Raw genomic sequence first — 24,153 nt, 5'->3', positions numbered from 1 at the left:
CCTTTTAGCTTAAGTCAAATGTGCTGTGTACCTTTTGCCATTAATTTCTATTACTGCTATCAACAACCTCCTTCTCTCTCTCTCTTCTACTGAACTTCCCTCTTTGTTCACAAGTCCATTCTGTCAGGTGGTTTTCCAGTCAACTTGACCTAGTAACAGTCCCTGTAGGCCAAATATGACCTTTATCAGTCTCTACCACATATGGTCTAGGAGTATCTGCAGGTCTGACGACTCCCAGCAGTCCCTTCTGTGGTAATCCAAACTGTCTGACCAGATGTCAGTTCTGCGAGAGGTCTGGAGCGGAGTCTGCGGTTGTAGTGTTTTACCTGCTGACGCCTTCTCTCCTCATCCTGCTTGCGAAAAACTTGCAGATCTGGCCATTTAGGACCCAGCTGTCCACCATATGGCTAATCTGTGCTGTGATACCGGGCCACCATACTGACTGTGTAGCTCTGGCTCGGCATTTTGTAATTCCCTGATAGCCTTCATGCAGACGCTGAAGAACATCCGCTCTCAAGGGGGGAGGTATCACAAGTCCTTCTCCCTTCATGAGAAGGTCGTGAGCAAGGTGAAAATCCATTCTGTGCTGCCAGTATGGTTTAATGTCTGGATCTAACTTACATCTCTCTGGCCATTCTGTGAAACAGTGGTTTGTCACTTGTCCGCATACGTCGTCTTCTTTCTGCGCTGTCTTTATCTCCTCCAGCATTTTGTCTCCACGTCTTTCTCTAGCTGAAGATGCCGTTCAATCAAAATGAATATTTTACTCACTTATCTTTTGGTCTTTTATGATTCCATGTGTACCACCTCCAAATTATTTTGAAGATTTGAATTTCATTGTATCCAAATTAATTTGGAACGGCAGACAACCCAGGAAACGCTTCTCAGTTTTACAGCGCACCAAATCAGACGGTGGCCTCGCCCTCCCTGATTTTAAGCTCTAGCATTGGGCATTTCAAATTAGGGCTATGCGCACTTGGACAGACGCAGGCAGTGTAGTGTCGTGGAGAGGTATTGAATCGGCTATAGTGCATCCCCACGGACTCCAGGACTTACCTTTCCCAGGGGTAGGTCTTCGTAAATCACGACACAAACTTGGTTGTATCTTTTCATCCACCTTAGCTGCATGGTACAACGCCGAAAAAGTAATAGGTCAACAATCTCCTTTATGGAACAATTTCCACTTTCTGTCAGACTATAAAGCTTTTGTTTGTCCCCCCTGGTCATCCAAGGGGGTTTTCACATTTTCTAATACGTTTGATGCGAATGTTGTGCGCACATTCCAGGACATTCAAAAAGAATACAGTCTGCCTGGCTTCTCATTTTTCTTCGACCTCAGGCTACGATCCACAATGAAGGCCTATGCTGTGCCATGGAATTCTGTCTTAGATGATCACCCAATGTTTAGCTGGATCAATCCTGTCGAGGCATCTAAAGACACAGTCACAATCATTTACAACAATTTACTCCTTAACGTTCATAAGCCTTTGAAGATTCTGCCAAAATGGGATTTAGAACTTTCTAGGTTAGGATTCCACCCGGTTTGGGAAACAGTGCGGTCGAATCTTTGCCTTACTTCCAAAAACCTTAGTTATGTACGTATTCACTTTAAAACTATCCATCGTTTCTATTGTAACCCTACAAACGGTATCTCATCAAACCTGCTCCCCATCCATACTGCAGCATTTGCAACACTGACACTACCGGTACGTTTCTACATGTTCTGGGACTGTCCAGTGACCCAACATTTATGGAAGCTTGTCACTCGTGTGTAATGTGATCTTACTGGACTATACTTTGACATGGAGCCTTGCTTACTATTGCTTAACGATGACTTGATGTACCAGTTCTCATTACGTGATAAAAAACTGTTAAAGGCAGGCTTTACAGCTGCTAAGAAAACCACACTACAGCGATGGATACACCTTGATACAAACCTGAAGCAATTCTGGATTGTCTCATTCCATTACATTGTCTATTTAGAGTATACCACTGCAAAGATTAACAAGGCAAAGCAATCACTGTAAATACCTGGAGGAATATGGCTGCTGCTCTAAAAGAGCTTCTTTGAATGGTCTAATTTATATGAGTTTGCTGCCAACATGTCAAGTGTGAAAAGTTGTTCTGTGTTTCCTTTTCTTTTTTTCTTTTCTTTTTTCTCCTTTCTCTTGCTGCTTTTTTGTCATTTATTCTTGTGGTATCTCTGTCCTGTATGTGCCTTCTGATAAATTGACGGAATGATAAAATTATAATCACAAAAAAAACAGCCTCAACTACAACATTATACATTTTTGCTGTACACAGTATCTTGTCACGGTTGATCAAAACATGATTCACCCCTGTACTCCCATAAAGTGTCCTGTAGGGCCTGGATTAGGTCCACAGCTCTAGCTAGATCAAGGGAAGGTGCTTGAAGCATGTCTGACAGATATTTGGCTTCCCCAAGAATCTTCCTAAGAACTGCTAGAATTCCAATAAAGGTAAGGTCTACTTGTGAAAGCAGGCCCCGTGCATCCACTGATCTCTCCGCACTGCTCTCTCCATCTATCTCATGTAGTACACGCAATACAGCTGGCAGTCTGTCCATGAGATTTTTACATGCATAGTACCTGCATGCCCATCTGGTATCACTGACTTTCTGTAGCTCTCTTGGTGCATCCTGATACATGTCTTGTTGAACTGACAACCATTTCTGGTGAACATAAGACCCTGACATGTACCAATGAAAAAAAACATGAGTTCCATGTGCGATCTTTTCAGGTATCGTGATTTTGTTGAATTGATAGATTAATTGTTGTGGCCAGCGTGCGTATATAAGATCCGGTTGTAGTTGCGTGTGGGACCACCCTGTAACCGGTGACGTGACTCTCCATGTGCCAGTATCTCCTTTTTGGGTCACCCCGTTCAACAGCAGGGCCATATTTAATCTCCCCCTTAGCTTCCGCTTCTAAATGGTCAAAAAGAAAAAATGCTTGATCAGCAGACGACAGAAGCCGGTCCCGCATACAAACTCGCACCTGTTCCTCCCACTCCTCAAAGCTCACACCAGACCTGCCCCCAAACATTGGACACTTCCGGTCTCTAGAAATAAAAGTAAAACGTTCAGTATAGACACGAGGCTCGACCGAAACAGGTGGAGGTGCGGGGGAGGATTGGGTGGCAGTAGAGGGACCTGGAACTTCTGCTCGTTCCTGGTGCAAACGATCATTATCAGGCTGGAGCTGCCCCAACAAATTCCTGAGCTGCTGCACTTCGTCGTCCATAATGACAATAGGACAATAAAACTAGACGGCACAAACGAAGCCCGGCAAACAAAATTTACTCAAGATAGTAGCGGCTCCTGGGAAACTCATGCTGCTGTTTTACTTTGCCTTTCCACTATGACAAATTAAACACCAAAAAATAAAAAATCAAAAGCAAATCTCACCTAACCTCCCCAGGAAGCGATCAGGGAGTCACATCTGCACCATGTACTGGTGAAATCCTGCCGACTACGCCCACTCCGATATAAAAGCACACAAATTCATAATCACCGCCTGGGGGACGTGAAGACCATGAACACTGCCTTTATTATTCTGCGTTCAGTTAACACTCCAAAGGAAAAACCAAACAGCAAAGCAATTACTTTAAAAATTACCCACAAATGGTACAAATCAGATCATGTTAGAATAACACTCCAATCACACAAAGAAACCCAAACCCGGCAGCTATTACCTTGGGGTGGGGGGGGGACACTGTCAGAAGGTACTCCACAGGGGCACCACATCACATGGCGTAGATACACACACCAGGGGGGTGGGCTAAGAAGGCAGAGCGACCACGACCACGACCTACCCCCCCCCCCCCCAAACCAGATCCTCACCACCCAACACCAAGCCTCCCCAACGGCGCCCCACGGTTTACGTACAACAAACTAAACAAAACACATAAATACTTAATACTAATTAAACAGGAAACCCGAAAACAAAATAAACGAAACAAAAGCAGAAAACAGCAGCAATTGTAGTGGCTCAGTATCCCACCGGCTGCCTGGCTCACGCCGGTCCGGGAACACTCCACCAAATCGCCATCCACTGACTGATTACAAGCGGTATTAAAAGGGAACCTTAAAACGGGAACAACTGCAAGTGGCTAGGTTACCAAGCAAACTGCAGTGATGGAGATGCCCACAACTAGGCTAATTTAGTGAGGAACCTCCCTCAAAGGTACAACGGCGAACACCCGCCTGCTTCAGATCACAAGCCCATGTTCTGAATCACTATTCTACCAACACACAGGTAGAAGATGAAGAACTCTCCTCAAAGTAGTGCTGTCAGTTGGACCTTGTAACATGAATAATCGTAGTGGAGAGTTACAATTATTATTTTAATTTGAAGACGTGAGATTTTTATTGGGGGAGGGTCACACCTTCAGAAACAGCCAGTGAGACTCGTTTACCTCAAACCTTCTGACCATGTGAGTCTCATTAATGAAACCGTATCTTAAGCCCAGCCGGAGCCCACCTCCCCAAGGGTACACTCTACTTTCCCAGAAAATGCCAAGATGGATTCAAATTCAACTCCCAAACCTACTGTCAGTTTTTAGAAGACACTTTCTTCAAGCAGCGGTACAGGATAAAGTCAGCATCTTTCAGGAGGACCATGATTTTTATGCAAGACAATGCTCCATCGCATGCATTGAAGTACTCCACTGCATGGCTAGCCAGTAAAGGCCTTAAGGATGACAGAATAATGACATAATCACCTGACATAATCCCTATTGAGAACTTGTGGGCCCTGCTTATATGGGAGATTTACAGTGAAGGAAAGCAGTACAGCTCTCTGAACAGTGTCTGGGAGGCTGTGGTTGCTGCTGCACAAAAAGTTAATCGTCAACAGAACAAGAAAATACCAGATTCCATGAATGGAGGACTTATTGCTGTTCAGCAGCCGGACTGCTTGGGGGAAGAAGCTATTGCACAGTCGTGCAGACCTGCTCCTGATGCTGCAGAATCTTCTTCCGGATGGAAGAGGGGTAGTAGACAGTTCGTGGGTTGGATGGTACCGGTCAGTCACAATGCTGGTGGCCTTACGGATGCAGTGGGAAGTGTAAGTGTCCTGCAGGCTGGGGAGGGAGCTGCCGATGATGCACTCAGCGGTCTGCACAGTCTTCTGAAGGGTCCGGACCGCTGAGCGCGTCATCAGAAGCTCTCCAGCCTGCAGGACACTCGCACTTCCCACTACATCCGTAAGGAGGTGGCTATATTGCTCACTAATTGATATTTCATGTCAGAATTGTTTATTTGGAAATTATGTGATGTTTGTTTATTAATCGCACTTTGAAAGATGATAATGAACAAGGGAGATGGGAAAATGTAGGTGTTCCATTTAGTTGCATAATAATTGTGCACACTAATAGTTGTGTAATAATTCTGCACACTAATAGTTGTGTAATAATTCTGCACACTAATAGTTGTGTAATAATTCTGCACACTAATAGTTGTGTAATAATTCTGCACACTAATAGTTGTGTAATAATTGTGCACAGACATGTATTCCCCTGATAATGTTCACACTCACAGTTCTGGGAACATTGGGAGCAGCGTGTGGCTCTGTGGGCTAAGCCTGTGTGCTTGTAATCAGAAGGTCGCAGGTTCAAACCCAGCCTCAGCCTGTGGGTCCTTGAACAAGGCCCTTAACCCCTAGGTGCCGCTACGGGTGGCAGCCCTTCGCAGACAACTTCCTCTATGGAAAAAAAAGAGCAAGTTGTGGGAGGCGTAAAGACAATTTCCCTACAGGGACAATAAAAGTGTCGATTATTATTATTATTTCCCTTGCATAACATTCAGGCTTCAGGTTCATTAACATTTTGGACTGACTGATGACACTATATTTGTTTATTATTAAAATTAATCCCAAAAACACAACTCGCCTAATAATTGTGAACACAGTGTATTACATTGTGGGAACCAAATGTCCCCCACGATGAGATAAAAACCTTTTGCCATGTAAGGATATTTTTCACTCCCCACACCCCACAAACATAACCTCAATTTCATAAAAAAATCTGTGAATAGAATCACAAAACTGGAAATACCTAAAATCTTGTATTTTGTTTGCTTACTTATGGTTAAGGTTGGGGCTGGGTAGACTGTCATTGTTGGGATTAGAGTTTTCACCATAGAAACAAATGGAGAGTCCCCACAAAGATATAATTACAAACCTATGTGTGTGTGCGCGTGTGCGTGCGTGTTTGTGTGCGCATGTGCGTCTGTGTGTGTGTGCGCATTAGCGTGCATGTGTGCGCCTCTGTGTGTGTGCGTCTGTGTGTGTGTGCGTCTGTGTGTGTGCGTCTGTGTATACCTGGCTACAGAAGATGGATGGATGGACAGATGGAATTTGCAACCTTACTAAAGAGTAGCAGAAGCACTTCTGACACTTGAACCCTGATGATAAGTACAATTATTTATGTAAACGTGCATCAGTTTTGTACTTAGTGGCATTTGCCAAACATGCTTGTAAAGGTGAATTCTGCCAGAGGTCAGTGCTGTGGGTTGGCGTTTGGCTCAGTGGCTTATATCACTATGCTCCTGTGACTAAGGCCCTTAACCCCAAACGCACCGGTGACTGCCTGCGTCTGCCTTCTCAAAGAAACAATTTTAAATTGTTTGACTGTGGAATTTGAGCTTCATGGGTCCAAACCTGCTTAGTCACATCGCCTTAAGTTTGCTGCTCAACTCGCCGCTTTCTCAATTGTAAGTCGCTTCGCAAAAAAATATCTCCAAAATAAAAGTAAATGCTCTTTTTTGCAGGAGAAAAAATGATCAACATGTGTTTCAAACGGTACAAAAGTGGGTCTGACCTTCATGCAGTTTCAACAAAACGTGGGTGGGGACAAGGGACGTCGCGATATAATGTGATCATACGATTACGTTTGCAGCAAAATAAAAGGACAGCGATAATGGTTCCCAGCAGCACAAACCAAAGACAATTGGATGAAAGCAGAGTGGAATATGGGAGTATGGTAGACGATCCTTTCATAGCATCCAGATTTCTTAATGTTTGCTAGGCTGAGTTTGTTTATATGGCGAGGAGCCCAGCACCAAGTTACACAAGAAAATAAGCTGGAGGAAAGCAGCAGGCAAAAGCCTGACCCAGACGCAGCCCCGGTGCACGCCGGTTGGCGGCTGGGGAAACTTGCCGCGTATCGCCCCTACGGCGGCTGTTTCAGCTCACGGTAGGAAGCCGCCATCTAGTGGTGCGCTTTGGGAATTGCATGCAGCGATAAAGTTCCTCGAAATTATTACAGTATCATGGACCTAAAGACTCATTGAGGTTTCACTCAAAACACAATATTGTGCAGTTTGGGGATTTGCGTTGGTGTTTTTGTGCTCATCATCACAGGTCCTGAGGGCCCATACATGCTGGTGCTGAGCTCTGTTACTGATATTCTTAAGTATTATTTTTAATAATTGTTGCACTTGGACTCGATCTTTTATACAATGTTTTGTCGCTTTTAATCTTTCCAAGCACTTTGCATACCGGGACGACGCCCAGCACCGTACAGTGTCAATCTGCTTCCTCATTTGTATGTCGTTTTGATAAAAGCTTCTGATAAATAAGTAAAATGTAAGTCAGTATAAATGTATATACAACAGTAACTATGGTAGATTTCTCTCTAGTAGGTCTCTCTGACCTTACTGCACTGGGAGAAAAGCCCAGTGTAACATGGGCTAAAATGTAAATGTGTAGTTTTTTAGATCTTAATCTGAAAATCCGTTCTTCGTTTTCCCAGAAGGTGGCAGCACATGAACACTGCAAAACTGCAAGCTTGGCTTGTCGCTTTGTATACAATAGTGCGCTATCCGTATATTAAAAATACTACATAATTACATACATCAATCAATATCAAGAACAGAAAGATGCCCACACAATATACCAAAATCTTAAAATCCCCCTTGGCTGCATGTTACGCTGTAGTTTGGTTTGTCTAAGCTCCACACTTTCCCAGAATTACCCTGGACTGCTTCCAGTACGGAAGCCCAAAGAATCAGACACGAAGCTCACATAACTTGGCAAGAGGCCCCTGAATTACCTAAAGTGGATGGAGTTTTCACCTCGGCGCATGGGGATTCAGAGCAGACACAAATGAGCGTGAACCCATGTGTGATTTACAGTAAAAGGTGACTGAACACAATACACAGCCTCTGTAGTGTCTCCACTGTCCAGCAGGGGGTGCCACATGAAAGCTGCCCAGCAGGAGTAAACAGGTTTCCGGAGATGCTGCATTGCAGTCCCACAGTCCTCTAGTCTTAAGTGCTCAAATTTTGTGGTCCCTCTATACCTTAGTCTCATAGTCCATAGTGCCCAATTCCCCTTTGCCCCACTTCCATGATCCACAAGTCCCTAGTCTCCTTGTTTCTTAGTCCCATGGTCCCTAACACTGTAGCCCCTTTTCCCCTGGTCCCCTATTCTCTTAGTCCCATAGTCTCCTAGTCCTGTGGCCTCTAATCCCATAGTCCTTAGTCCCCTAGTTCCTACTCCCTATTCACCTTGTATTAAGCAGGGAGCAGGATTCTGAGGCCATCTGATATGCTTTACAATGAAGCTGTGCTAAAACCAGTATATGCATGAGGGTGTTTGCGCTGCCCTGCACTAGACTGGCTGTTCCTGTAAATCACTTATATGAAAGTGCCTGTGGAACACAGATAAAATCCACATGTCTGAGGTGGCTGGTATCTGGTCTTTCTCATGTGTCAGGCCTGCGATGCAGCATTCAAACACATGGTCTCCTTTTACAGCCAGCAGGTTACGCAAACGTACCGCTCAATCGGGGCCATGTGGACAGCTGTCTGCCATCTCTGATTGGCCGTCGAGTCCACGGACCCCAAAGGTTAAACTGGACACTGGCAAGCGTGTCTGATTCATCAGATTCCCGTCTGCTGGGTTGGGCAGCATCACATTGAGGAAGAACCTCATTGTGTTTTCAGCTACCTGGCATTAGGAGCTGATTACTTCAAGTCATTAGGACTTTTTTCATAGAGATTCTCTAGCTGAACAAGTAGAGTGTTGCATTTATGATGCATTGGTCATGGGTTCAAATCCCCCAAGAATATGCATAAAACATAACCCTTCCCACTGCTGTAAGTCACTTTGGGTAAACAAGTCTGGTAAATGCAAAAGTGTTTCTACAAGTGGTACAACAGCATGCCCTACTGGTCAGATTAAAATGCTGTTTGGATATATTCCATTTCATAATGTGGCTTCTGATTATAACGTCAATGTGTAATAGGAATTGATTGGAAACGTATTCACTACTTCTTTTACAAATGTATTTATCTGGACGAATTGGTCCAATTGGTCTCTCTTACCTTAGACCCCTGGGAGAAAAGCTTAGTGTCCATGGGGTTAAATGTAAATGGATATTCTATGTGATGAGTAATATAATCTGGGTTAAGGACGACTCAGATGCAGTAGCTCTGGGAAAGACACAGGCTTTATTAAGGGAATACAGCAAACAACTCTTGGAAGAATGATGACGGAGCTGAGGAACCATGAGAGCAGGAACATTTATACACAGTAATCACCGACGGGAGATGGGTGTAGGAGGATAACAGACCAGGGTGGAGAACGTCAATGATGGGATACAGCTGGGGAGAATTGGGAGAGTTACGGAGGGCCATTAGTGACCTCTGCTGGCTCAATTGGGAGGAGACGGGATAGATCACGTAAGTACTAAGATTAGACCCATCCATCTTCCAAACACTTATCACAAGGGTATCCCAGAGCCAATTACAGGAAACGCAGGGCAAAAAGCTGGGGTCCACCATGGATACAATGCCATTTAATCACAAGGCACACTCACAGTTATGGAGTCCGGACAATTTACAGATGCCTGTCAGAGTCGCTGCAGGAAGAAACCCATGTGGGATAAAGAGAGAAACAAACGCCACACAGACAGCATAGGAGAAGGATGGAAACATTCAACACTGCAGCTGCAAGGCAGCCCTGTTACCCACTGAGCCGCCCCTCACTGGATTCTCATGGTTAAAACAGGACATGATGCCCAATACATTCAAAATGCACATGTGGAGGATTTCAGCCATATGGTTTTGAGTAACTTTTACACCCACGTACCATGTGTGAGATGGAGCCGGCCAGTTCCTCTTATGGTCCAATTCTGCTCATGCGTTACTAAGATTATGGTACTTAGGTCCTCCATCCATCAGATCCTCTTCTCACTGTGGTCATGCTCATCCACTCTGGACACTGTATGCTTGGTAAAAGACTCTCATCTCTGTATCCTTGGTAGCAAAACAAAAAGGGGGTTTGCTGAACTAGATGGGCTGAGACTGGAAACAAAGAGGATCGTGAGGGATCACAAATGGGAGGACTAGCAACCGGGAAGGTCACAGGCAGCAGGAAGGTCTAACATCAATGGCCGAGACAAATAGATACTTAAATGCAAAGACTAACGAGGGGCAACAAGCAACACTCATGAGTTTTTTTTTTTTATTAATTCTGTTGAAGCATGGTTAAAAATCAATGTCTGACTTTTATTAGTTAAATTTCATAGAATTTTTATTTATTATTACTTTTGTCAGATTAAAGTTATTTCTGTGACCATTGTGAGTTTTTCTTTCATTGACTGAAGGGTACCAACAATTTTGTCCACGTGTGTAGCTAATCAATACCTCAGTGACTTTTCAAAACTAGTTTCATGAATTAATTGAGCTGGTGGTGAAATTTAAAAAATACATGAAATGGCCGAGGTGAATCTGAGGAGAGGTTTAGGAACCATATTGGTGTTCATCTAGCCATCCAACAAGATATCAGTAACTTTTTGGAGAACATAAGAAATTCCTTTTAGTTTTTTTTGTTTTACTCATAATTTGCACATGTTCTAATATTAAATTTTGTTTTTAATACTGAGAAAATATAAATTTACTACCAAGATAAATAGCTTTAAACATTTCCTATGACTCCCTAAGACTTTTGCACAGTACTGTATATATCTCAGGATTCCTAATGAAACAGGATTTATGTGTTTTTTTTCTGGTAATTGGTAATCACCTACACTACTTCATTGATGATCAGGTGCCTTTATGTTGTTGTTGTACTAACGTGACTTATTAAGATTTTATGTTATTTATGTTTACTTAGTTAATATATGATTAATTTGATTATGTTATTATCTTTACTAAGTTACCTCAGGACCGCTGTAGGTTTTGAGTTAATAAACTGTCTGCCGTCTGCCGCCCCCTGCTGGCCAAAGCGTCGCCGCTGCGATATCAGGCTGCTGCGCTCAGTGAGCAGAGAGCGCGGATTAAGTCTGTTACTCAGTTACGTTCTGGGCAGCGCGGAACCGGGACATTAATGGGATAGAATAGGAAGCCATTATTGTCAGTGTACAGGTAGCAAATACAATATATAGACAGAAATATAAAATATACATATAGAGGGGAGGGGAAAAGCTCCCCCCACTCATCAGGCTTAGATTTCATTACATTTTATTTTTTTCAGAATCAGAATTCACTCCATTGGTACAACTGCATGTACTATGAATTTGTTTAGGCAGTTTTGGTGCATTAACAGCCAACATAGAACATACGTCAGAGAAAAACAGTCATTTTGTATGTTTGTTCAGCTTACAGAACCCAATTATTAACATACGTCACACTTCAGACAGAGTAAAAAGGGTTATACTGGTTATAAAGCAGAGATTTTACCTTTTTGCCACGGAGAAGCAGCGACATGTGACACTCTGATAAGGTAAAAATGATTCCTCCAGCACACAGTGAGCTATCCCAGCATGCACAGCGACACGGGGGGGTTTGGATAAACCCCAAACCCTGGATAGAGGGACTCAGTGAATGAGGAGGTGAATCTGTGCAGGGGGGTCAGTCCATCAGAGGAGACTCTGCAGAAGGACAGAGCACCAGCCCCCCAGTCCAGATACACTCCTACTCTGCGGGAGCCTGAGGGCCGTATGGGTATGAGAGTCTGTTTATTATTGCGCCGGACAGAGTGTCTGTGAGGAGAGCAGCACAGCATCCATGACTTGTCATTGTATCCAAACACACAGTCCCTCCCTCCTTTCCTCCTGATCCCTTTATAAGTCACTGCTATCCAGGCTCCATTTCCACTCCACTCAGCCTCCCAGTAACAGCGACCAGTCAGACTCTCTCTGCACAGAACTTGGCTCCAGCAGTCAAATCTCTCTGGATGATCAGGATATGGCTGCTCTGCCCCCCATGTCACCTTCCTGTTCCCCCCTGACAGAGACAGGCAGCTGTTTGCTGTGTTGGGGTCCAGCGTCAGCTGGCAGGAGTCTGTAGGCAGGAGGAAGAGCCATTAATCCCATGACGAAGCCCAGCATCTCCATCATTATCACTGTCACACCTCACACACTCACTAACACAGAACTCGCTCCAATACACACATTTTATTCCCAATATACTCATGTAGCCGCCCGAGTCTGCGGCGCTCCGGCTGCCCCCTGCGCTGTGAGACACGCCGCGCTGAGAGACTCGCTGGGGCCGAACTGCACTTTAGCCTGCGCTCTATTATTCTGTACGATACATAAAATATAAAAAGTCAAATATGTGAATTACCTCAGGAAATGTTGGTCGCCCGCGCGACGCCGGCGGGAAGACGCGCCAAAATGACGCGCGTGTTAAACTAATAGGCTTAATTACAGGTAAATAAAATTACAAACAGCATTCATCAAACATATTAACCATAAAAGTACACAACAAAGATTACCACTAAAAGTGGGTTTGTCTTTAGGTCACAATATGAACGTCTTTTAATCCACTTTGGACACACACCTCTCTCCAGCAGCGCGCCGACGCGACGCTCCCAACGCGGACGCATCTAGGCTGGTTCTCCGCAAAGCGCAGCACTCGCGTATTACACCGCGTATGCGTACATGGAAACGTTCATATTTCTCTGGTCAAGCTGTGTACTTTGCACATGCGCACGTGTCCTATTTAAGTATTAGTAGTAATTCTGATATTCCCTGCACACGTACCACAGCCGCGAGGTCTGTGTATGTTTCCCTACGTTTTACAAATTCAGAGCGGCAGTTCACGGGGCTGCCAACTTTGATCAACTGGCTGGCGTAAGATTTTCAATTTGGGACAAGTCTGCACACATATGCATACGCATTTATATGTATGCAACAGTTCTATTACCTTGAAAATTGGCTGTAGGGTTTGCAAACTACCCCAATCCTCATCAAAATCATCTATGTTGGCGTTTAAAGACAAATTTGTAGTGCGGCAGGCGGTCGTCCGCGGAGGAGTAAAATGCATCATAAAAGTCTATACAAACACGTCCACTTATACGTGCGCGGAGAGGTACCAGTCTGGCCGCCACGTTTTCTGTGTTGATTCCGGCTTCGTCTGCGCACTTACATGAGGATAACAAGACGCATGCGCGACGTGCAGTGCCACCAGAAATTGGCGTGGCAGTATGGTCACATTTTGTCACGGAACATTGTCTTTACTAACGGTACAGATCGTATTAAAGTAGCATCTGATTTTTTTAAGAATGAGTGTCCAGAAGAGCTGTATATTTTCACAGACAAGAAAAAAATATTCCGAACACTATTGTGTCCTTCTTTGTACAGCGTCTTCAAAATTTAATGGCAGTATAAGTTTCTAAGAAAGCAGTGTCATGCGTATAAGGTACAATGAAATTCTAACCTGAAATTCTTACTTACCTACTTTCATAAGCAGCATTATTTTTCATACAGTTCCATCCATCCATCGATTTTTCTGCCACTTATCTAATATCCATCCATCCATTTTCCAAACCACTTATCCTACTGGGTCACGGTGGGTCCGGAGCCTATCCCGGAAGCAATGGGCACGAGGCAGGGAACAACCCAGGATGGGGGGCCAGCCCATCGCAGGGCACACTCACACACCAGTCACTCACACACCAGGCACTCACTCATGCACACCTACTGAATGGGCAATTTAGTAACTCCAATTACCCTCAGCATGTCTTTGGACTGGGGGGGAAACCAGAGTACCCAGAGGAAACCCCACGACGACATGGGGAGAACATGCAAACTCCACACACATGTAACCCAGGCGGAGACTCGAACCCGGGTCCCAGCGGTGTGAGGCAACAGTGCTAACCACTGCACCACCATGCCATCCTTAATTTTTAATTAAGAATTAAAAATGAGTATATTGGGTCCTAATTTGGTACTAAACACCTGTTTTGTTTTATAGAGAGTCCACCCCACAGCCTGCCAGACACATTCAGTAAACTGATTATGCTATTAATGATCGTATTGTGCTAATTTTGCTCAGTAAGCAATGTGCAAAATTAACTAATGTGCAAAGCTAATTAATGTCTATCATTATTTGAGATTGTTATGTTTATTACTTATTGCTGCTCACAATGATCTGCCTGATATTTTGACCAAGCAATGGACACAAATAAAATAGTGAGTTTAATATTGATTCTACAACAGCTATTAATAAAAGTGAGTTTGTCTTTAGATCACTATATGAACGTCTTTTAATCCACTTTGGACACACACCTCTCTCCAGCAGCGCGCCAATGCGACGCTCCCAACGTAGATGCATCTAGGCTGGTATATAATGTAGTATATATTATATATAATCTCTCAGGTTATATATAATATATAATCTCTGGGTCTGCCCCCAGGCCTCCTCCTGGTTGGACATGCCTTGAAACACCTCCCCAGGGCGCCGTCCAAGAGGTATCCTAGAACCATCAACTGACTCCTTTCAATGCGGAGAAGCAGCGACTCTACTTTGAGCCCGGATGTCTGAGCTCCTCACCCTCTCTAAGGCTGAGCCCAGACACCCTGCTGAGGAAACTCATTTCTGCTGCTTATACAGTATTCACAATCTCATTTATTCGGTCATCACCCAGAGCTCATAACCATAAGTGAGGGTAGGAACGTAGATCAACTGGTAAATTAAAAGCTTCACCTTCCAGCTCAGTTCCCTCTTTTTCCAAATTGCTGCACCGTGAACAAACCCCCGAGATCAAAGCCAAATTGAACTTTATTGTCATCTCCACCATATATAAGTATACAGAGAGATGAAATGGCGAAGCTCAGGGCCCACAGTGTAAGCATAAACTTAGTCCAATATAGAGAACAAGACAAGACAATGTGCAAAGGACTTACAGGACAGTGCAACTGAGGAAGAGGAGTAGATTATGCAATATACAGTAATGTGCAATACTGGACAATGTGCAATATTGTTAGAACTATATTAAATATATGATGTATTTCTGCAGTCAGTTAGACCTGAATTCACCATCATGTACGCTGTAACAGCCTGAGTTCACAGTGTAAACAGTGTATGATAATAGTAATAACAGCAGTAACACGTCTAACATTTATAACAGCTGGAAATAGGAATAGAAGCAGAATAATGGGGCAGACAGAGAATAATGGGGATTCTTATTATTGCCCCCATGTCAGAGTGACAAAGTGTTAAGTGCAGTGCTTAAGGGTCAGTCTGTGGCCTTTAGTTGTGGGTTACGGGGGGGTTGAGGCAGTGAGGAGGCAGAGTGAGGGATCCTGGGAGGCAGCATGGTGTTGAGGAGCCTGACAGCCTGGGGGTACAAACTGCCACGCAGCCTGGCAGACCCGGCTCTGATGCTGCAGTATCTTCTCTCAGGTGGCTGGAGTGTGGAATGACCATGTGAGGGATGTGATGGGTCCTGCACAATGCTGCAGGCCTTGCGGACACTGCGTTTGCAAAAAGCGGCTTGTAGGGAAGGGAGAGGCATCCCATAATGTTCTCTGCTGTCTTCACTGCTCTCTGCAGGAATTTGCGGTCAGATTTGTTGCAGCTGCCACACCAGATGGTGATGCAGTTAGTCAGAACACTGCCGATGGTGCCTCTATAGAACATGGTGAGGATGGGAGGGGAAGGTTTGCTTATTTCAGCCACCTCAGGAAGTTTAGTCTTTGCTGGGCTTTCTTGAATAAGGAGCTGGTGTGATTTGTCCATGTAAATTCCTCAGTTATGTCCACACCGAGGAACTTGGTTCTCCTTACAATCTCCACAGCAGTACCGTTGATGCTGAGTGGGGTGTGGGCAGGACGTGTCCTTCTGAAGTCCACAATCATCTCTTTTGCCTTGTCAGCGTTGACAGATAGATTGTAGTCTCTGCACCTTGTGGACAGACTTTCCACGTCTTCTCTGTATGCTGATTCATCTTCTCTGTTTATCAGTCCCACCACAGTTGTATCATCCACAAACTTGATGATGATGGTGTTGGACGTGTTGCAGCCCATACATACTGACTGGGGCGTCTCTGTCAGGAAGTCCAAGATCCAGCTGCAGAGAGTGGTGTTCAAGCTTAACCCCCTCAGTTTTTGAGGGACATGTTGAAGGTAGAGCTGAAGTCTATGAATAACATCCTGACCGGCTTATTCTGTACAAAACAGTTGTTTAGCTCATCTGGAAGGGAGACATCACCGCCATTGATGTGTAGGATGGGCTCGTAGATCGTGATTGGCTGAATTCCCTGCCATATACGGCGTGTGTCTTTGGTGCATTTAAAGTGTACATTGATCGTCTGTGCATGTGCCTGATTGGCTATCCTCATAGCTCGGGACAGGTTGTCTGTGGGCGTCCTGAGGGCAGCCTTGTCTTTAGATCTGAAAGCTGCATTTCTGATTCTTAGCTATGTGAGCACTTCCCTCATCATCCAGGGCCTTTGGTCGGCTCTCGTGGTCATCGATCACAGAGTTTATATACTCCTCCAGGTTGATGGCGTCACCATTTATAGCAGCCTCCTTAAAAATGTCCCAGTCAGTAGATCCAAAGCAGCCTTGGAGAGCTGAGACGGCACCAGCTGGCCACACTCTGACTGACTGGTTTGTTGTGCTTCAGCAGGGATTTATACACAGGAACCATGATCACAGTGACATGGTCTGAGTAGCCGAGGTGGGGGGGGGGCCTTGTAGGCCTCACAAACGTTTGTGTAAACATTGTCCAGACAGATTCTCCCTCTAGCTGGGATGTTCATATATTGGAAGAATTTGGGGAAAACTGGCTTCAGATTTGCCTGATTGAAATCTCCAGCAATGATGAAAAAAGACTCTGGATTAGACTGTCTGTTCCCAGCGATTTATTATTTTTTAAGCAATTTATTGCTGCACACATCTCAGTTAAACCAACTGGGATGTCACAAAGTTCACGATCCACATCAGTTATTCCTGTGATGTTTGAGAAGAAATCAAAAATTTTGGATCAAGACATACAAATTATTAAACTCCTGACATACAAATTATTAAAGAACTCAGTGCAGAATTTGGCTATTTTCTTGATGTCATCTGCAGCATTTCCATAAATCCTCACCCGCATAATGCAGTTGTTCCTGACTTGCTGACTTTCCAGCCTAAAGAAATAGGCTGAGTTCTGCTCACCTTGTTCAAGCCATTTTTGCCACAATCTAACAAAGGCTCCTTCTGCCTTATGTTTATATATAATCATACAATTTATTCTGTAAGGCACCTCCTACATTATTTTCTGCATCAGTAAGACGAATGACTGGTTTGCAGGTTAAAGCAGTAAAACTCATTTATAATTTTGTTTTCTTCATCTCTTCCGATTCGAGCCAAGTCACTAAACCTTCTGACAAATTTTGCTACATCATGTTATTTTTGCAATACTTCTTTCTGTATTGGGTCTGTTCCAGTGTAAGTCAGTTCATTATTCTATATTTAAAATAGCTACTTTATTTCTCAAGATTGAACTGTTTAATATCCAGTTTGAAGATATTTTATATCCAGTAGACGATGACAAAGATTGCATGTTCTCCCCATGTCGTCGTGGGGTTTCCTCCGGGTACTCCGGTTTCCCCCCACAGTCCAAAGACATGCTGAGGCTAATTAGAGTTGGTAAATTGCCCATAGGTGTGCCTGTGTGAGTGAATGGTGTGTGAGTGTGCCCTGCGATGGGCTGGCTCCCCGTCCTGGGTTGTTCCCCCGCGACCCAAGCGGTTTGGAAAATGGATGGATAGATGGATAGACGATGACAATATGGATATATGGATGTCAATGGCTCGGTGGTCAGAAAATGGTGAAGCTATAATGTTTGTTTAAATATTTCCTAATTCATTAGAAATAAGCCAAAAATCAGTTTGTGACTGATTTGAAAAGGTCCAACACATTTGGTTGGAAAATCTCTTGTTTAATCTCTTCCATCATTTTTTCTTTTTTCAGAGCCTGTCATCATGACTATGTATAGTTATTGCCGTCACTGGATGATAAATCCAGACAGTAGTAAAACTGCATATAGTTCACAGTACACCGTAAACAAAACAAGTCGGCTTGCAGCTCTAATCAAAGCGTGTTCTTCAGAGCGCCATCTTGACTCCCTCCTCCTTCTACATTTAATGCCACAACCTCATACTAACAAGTGAGACTGGAAACGAAGGAACCGACCAAGATGGTTTTCTCGCACTGCCCCCTGGTGGACATGACCTTCAATCCTCCAGATAGATGTAAACTACGCACGCAAGTGTAGTCGTGTCGTGTGAAGTCATGGCCCTAAAGCACAGACTTAGGAGATGTTCAGTGTCACAGCCAGTTTGGGTAAGACTGCAGGTGCCGTCTTAGGACAATATTAATGAATCTGAAAAAAGTACAGTCAGCGAATGCACAAAAAGGGCAAATGTGAAGGAAGGACTTCAGGGGGAACAAAGTGCATCAAAGCCCACAGCTACTCTCTCTCTCATCTGACTCTAGTTGTGCGTCACCTACACACTGGGTCAGACAATGTGTTTAATACATTAAACTGATCTTTACTGAATATCAAGCCTTTGGTTGGAAAATCTTTATTAATGACTGATTGTATTATCAGGATAAACCTTGATTTTTAGGCGTTAAACTGAAATGGGGTCAAATGAAAACTATGCAGCAGCCCTGATCAAACCAGCTACTCCTACTTGCTCTTTATCAGTGAGACTAGAGCACTTAGGGAAGGAGGTGGAGCCGCCGCCTTATTTAATGGGTTTGAATTATTTTTACAAGTCAGGCACTACTTTCTGTCAGAAGGGTAATTATGAATCTGAATGAACAGAAATTACATGTGGAGTTCCTCAAGGGTCCGTTATTGGCAGTGGGCAGTGGTGGCTTAATGGTTGTTGGATTGAATCCCCGACCAGCAAGGCACTGCTGAGGGACCCTAAGTAAAACACTGCTCTCTGGGCGCTGAATTAGCTGCCCCTTGCTATGTCACGATGTCACATATGGGTTAAATGCAGAGGACACATTTCGGTGTTGTACACTGTGTGCTGTGGTGTGTCAACACTGATCACCAATTAGAATTATAATCCTCACTGAGCCTCTTTGTTCAACATCTACATGCTTCCATTTGCTCAGATTACGGAACATTATAAAATCTCTGGAACACTTAAGGCCATGTTGTTAGTAAAATTCACAACAAATAATAATCCATTGTTATGCATTATAATCATGGCTTTAAATATTTATCAAAAGGCATAACACATTATAGGCATGCTTATTATGCATAATGAATGATGTATGAAGCTCTCATCTTTAGTGCACTATAAATACCTTCATAATGCATTATAATGATCGGTATAAGCATTAAGGATGCTTTGTATTGCATTATGAAGGTATCTATAGTGCCTTATAGATGAGTGTGTCATAAAGCATTCATAAAGCGTTATAATGGTGGATATAATGTGTTATGCTTTTTTATAAATACTTATAGCTGTGTTTAGAATGCTTTATGAGTGCAGTATAATTAAGCAATGACATATGAGAAGATACTCTGATATATCATGGCTGTGATTTGGTCAAAGGCACAAGGCTATAGGCCACCACAAAAAAAAAAAAAAAAAAGTTCTCATAACATCAGTGCAAGTGGGAGGGGCCATCGCGTCCAAACCGTCCGCATACCTGGATAATTCAGTCAATCACCAATATAGTTTTGTCTAATATTTCCGGTGCCAGCAGTAAAACAACTAGCCAGCTTATTATCGGAGTAACTTTGCATTGTAAATGAAAACCATGCCACAGGTCTGATAAATAAAATATTATGGCACTTGAGTGACGAAGAGATCATGAGGCAGATTGCAAAGTTCAGTTATTGGCATCTTTAATAGTGCGACTGTTAAAAGGACAGTTGGCAGCTTATAAAACTTATTCTGGAACAGAAAAGAATAAATCCAACAAAACGGAATACATATGTGTGATGCCCGTCCGCTCCTCGTGTGTGCCACGCCCCCTGATTACTCACGTGTTCTTTCCCGATTGTACCCAGCTGTGTCCGATTATTTTCAATCAGTCCTGTGTATTTCAGTCCGTGTCTTACCTGAGTCCTTTGTCTGTCATTGATGTTATTTGGCGTTTCATGTCTCCTGCTCCCTGTTTATTTATTAAATCCCTGGTTTACCCCGACTTCCGCCTGTCCGCCTGCTTCCTGCCCGTTCGCCTCGCACGATCGCCGTTCTGTCCGGCTTTGAACGTGACAATATGAACCTTTACTGTCACTGTCACCTATGTTCATTTTCTAAACTGGTGGAAACACAGGCAGGTTCTGAAAAGGTATCAAATGACAACCAGCCAGTATTGTGCATGAACGAGTTCAAAAGAACGCGTTTCAGTGAATTTCAGTGAACTTTGAACTGAACGCAACTTATTAGTAAATCAAGAACTTGAACGTGAATTTTATGTGTGATGAACGGCGTAGACGTCGTTCACTGTTAGAATGCAATTAAACATCGGGATTTATTTTCACCTGATGAGTCGAATGACAAGGTCGGCTCACACATTTAAACAGCATGTTGCGTTGTCACTCAAGCACTAGCGAAGGGCTCCTCCGCTCGAAAAATAAAATGCTCAGGCTGACTCTCGCTCAGTGCTTGTGTGCAGTGCATCTTGGGTAACGTAGTGTAAAGCCAAGGACAGTCGAATCTACTGTCTTTAGCTTCACACTACGTTTCCCATAATGCACACACACACTTCTCAAAGGGCACAGCCTTGGCAACGCATGAGCGCGAAGCGAACTGCTGCAGCAGTAACCATGGCAAGCGCAGAGGAGGAAAGCTCAACCACCAGTGGAGCTGGCACAGAAAACACGGATGATGCTGGCTGTAACTTTGACAATTTACGGGCATTTTACACACTGTCTCACAGAGACTTTGACGGTAAAAACCTAACCTTTCTTTGCAAGCTTTGTCCACCTGCGCTGAAAAAACAAGTTAGAACATCAATGACCTCATTTTCCAATTTGAAAAGACACGTTGAGTTGAAGCATTCGTCCAGCGTGAAAGCATATATGCAAGCCCTTCAAGGTCATAGAGGGAAGGGCAAAACCCCCAGCCAAAGTCCCCAAACGACTCAAGTCACACTGCCTGCTGCCTTCAGGGGTATAATCTCCCAGCAACAGGTAGACAGATTAATAATAGACTACATTGTTGGAGATTTACAGCCACTGAGTAAGGTTGAAAAACCCTCCTTCATAAAACTAGTAACTGGTTTGCAACCAGGCAGACATGTGCCCTCAAGAAGACAGGTGCAGGGACTACCGAATAAGGAATTCATTGACGTTATCAGTAATTTAAAAGCTGAACTTGCTGAGCTTGACTTTGTATACACAACAGCTGACTGCTGGTCAGCTGTCAACAAAGGATTCATGGGCATCACAATTCATTGGCTTGATAAAAATGATGTGTCACTCAGGAGACCAGCAGCCCTTGCATGTCGTCGTGTCAGAGGGTCACACACATATGATGTCCTGGCTAAAGTGCTGACAGATGTGTACAAGGAATTTAAAATTCAAAACAAAATTGTGTGCACAGTGACTGACAATGCTTCCAATTTCGTCAAAGCATTCAGCTGTTTTGGAGACAGTGTTGTTATTAGAGCAGCTGATGAGGTGACTGAAGGCAGTGACACAGGATCTACTGCTGAGAGCTCCGATGATGAGGACGATGGTCTTGAGCCTGCACCTCTGTCAGAGTTAGAGGATCCCTGCCTCCCACCTCATAGAAGGTGCATGGCCCATACTTTAAATCTTGTTGCCACAGATGCAAAGAATGTAACGGATAGGCTGTACAACAAATTAGCGAGGCCTGTATTTTCCAAGGCATCTGCTCTGTGGAATAGGGTGAAAAGGAGTGCGAAAGCCTCAGATTTTGTTGAGTAAAAGCTAAAGATTGGCTTTGTCACTCCGAACGACACACGTTGGAATTCTATGTTCCTCTCAATGCAGCGCCTGGCTCACATAGCCACCTTGACTCCCCAGACCAGCAATCTAACAGTGCCATTGGATGCCACTCCTGAGTATGATAGACTCCTTCTGCACACCATCTGTGATGAGTTTGGGCTTCGTCGATTCACTCCAGAGGAAATAGACTTCATCAACAAGTTTGTGAGTGTGATGGGTCCCTTGGCATGTGCTCTGAACATCCTTCAGGGGGAAAAAAACACATTCCTCGGCTACCTGGCTCCTACCATTGTGCAATTGAAAAATGATTTGGATGGTCTGTTGGATGAGAGTTCAAAGCCTACAGCTACACAAGGTCTGACAGCATGCCGCCCCCTCATCCAAACCTTGATGCAGTCACTCTCTAGAAGACTGGAAGGCTGTCTTGAAAACAAAGATCACATACTGGCAGCCATACTACTCCCAGTGTTCAAGCTGGACTGGGTGGAGGATCAGAGTAAGCGAGTGCAGTACAGATTGATGTTGAGGGAAGAGCTGCGATCTGTGAATGTGCCTGAGTCTGAGCAACCCCCTGATGACCTTGAGGGGAAAAAGAGTGCTTCATCCTTTTTTAAGTTCAAGCAAAGCCCATCAGCTGTCAATAAGTCTGAGGTGGACATCTATCTGGACGCCCCAACCACTGACGAGTTTACTGAATACATGCTGCTGCCCAAACTGAAGAAGCTCTTCATCAAATAACACAGCAATCCCATCAAGTGCTCCAGTGGAGAGACAGTACCGGTGGCCAGATATTTAGGCCCAGGAGAAACCGATTGGGAGATGCCAACTTTGAAAAGCAACTGCTGTTAAACGTGAACAAAAAACAGTTTGGACTAAAGCCGTAGGCATGGTCTGTGGAGTGTTCATTACTTACTACAACAATGGCTTCTGTATGTGAAAGTTTTTATTTTTAATAGTTCAGTGAGATGGTGCCACACACCTTCAAGAAGCGTGAGAGTTTTTTTTTTTTTTTAAATAAAACTAAAGAGATATTTTGCTGAATAATAAATATTCTGTTCTGTCTAGTTTTCATTTGAGATGGATATGATGCCGATATGTGTTTACTGTACTTTTCTTTTCCTTCCCTTGTCTAGTATTGGGGCAAGAGATAAATAAACCATAAATAAGAATCATATTTTGTGTCCTTTGTCTATACATGTCCATATATGCAAGAATGTAGGTAGGTTATAGATGTATGTTAAAACAAAATAAATTTTCATTTAGACTATATATCGCACCTAAAAATAAAATGAACTGAACTTTGAACTAGTTCAAAAATTAAAATTGTGAGCTATGAATGTGAACAGTTCACTTTGAGCATGTATGAACTGAACTTTGAACTAGATCATGAAAAGTGTGAACTTGCACAACACTGCTCCATTCTGAGAGCACAGTGATATCCACAAGCATCACAAACCAGCCAATCACAGGTTGGAGAATTTAGCCAACTGGCCCTGTGTGTATATTAAATGTTTAATGTACATGACAATAAAACGTCATGCTTTTTAAAGCCATGTAAGGCGTTGTTTGTCAATTAAACCATTTTTAATGCTATGTAAGACCAAATTGGTTTAATTACTTCTAATCCTAATAATGTCCCACGGAAACCCAGTCTTAGAGCTGTCCAGAAAAAAACTATTTTGATGATATTTCAAGGAAATTACTTACTTTGTAAAGGCGCTTAATAGGAGGTGTGATGTCCTGGAGGCAAACCTCAAGTGCTTCTGTTCTTTCTACAAGAAACCACAAACATTTCAGGTATGTAGCAATTTGAAACATTGTTCAAAATTAAGTTCAGTTCACTCCACACAAGCAATAGCTTCCATTATTTCCATTCCACATTTAATATTTCGGAATTAGGTTAAATGACTGATATTTTAAACTGTATTTTTCAAACACTGCGCCCACTAACAGGTGAATAATAT

The 24,153-nt window shown here is 43.5% G+C and overlaps 2 protein-coding genes across 3 annotated transcripts in view; both read right to left on the bottom strand.

The window, feature by feature from the left end:
• Positions 1-24,153, bottom strand: part of LOC125721988 (uncharacterized) — a 433,000-nt gene that overhangs the window by 341,614 nt on the left and 67,233 nt on the right. Inside the window, exon 2 of one of the 2 annotated variants that reach the window (XM_048998234.1) lies at positions 23,897-23,961. The exons of the other annotated variant lie outside the window; for it this stretch is intronic. The gene's annotated coding sequence lies outside the window, so the exon portion shown is untranslated. The remainder of the gene's footprint in view (positions 1-23,896; positions 23,962-24,153) is intronic. 2 annotated transcript variants of the gene reach the window in all.
• Positions 11,404-12,667, bottom strand: LOC125722007 (stonustoxin subunit beta-like). The gene is made up of 2 exons (XM_048998269.1): positions 12,421-12,667; positions 11,404-12,310 (listed from the first exon to the last, which is right to left on the bottom strand). The coding sequence occupies exons 1-2, from the start codon at positions 12,440-12,442 to the stop codon at positions 11,781-11,783; spliced, it is 552 nt and encodes a 183-aa protein (XP_048854226.1). The 5' UTR covers positions 12,443-12,667; the 3' UTR covers positions 11,404-11,780.

The sequence above is a fragment of the Brienomyrus brachyistius genome, unplaced genomic scaffold (genome assembly GCF_023856365.1).
Source record: "Brienomyrus brachyistius isolate T26 unplaced genomic scaffold, BBRACH_0.4 scaffold36, whole genome shotgun sequence".
Taxonomy (NCBI): domain Eukaryota; kingdom Metazoa; phylum Chordata; class Actinopteri; order Osteoglossiformes; family Mormyridae; genus Brienomyrus; species Brienomyrus brachyistius.
This window is presented reverse-complemented; position numbering and strand designations above follow the sequence as displayed.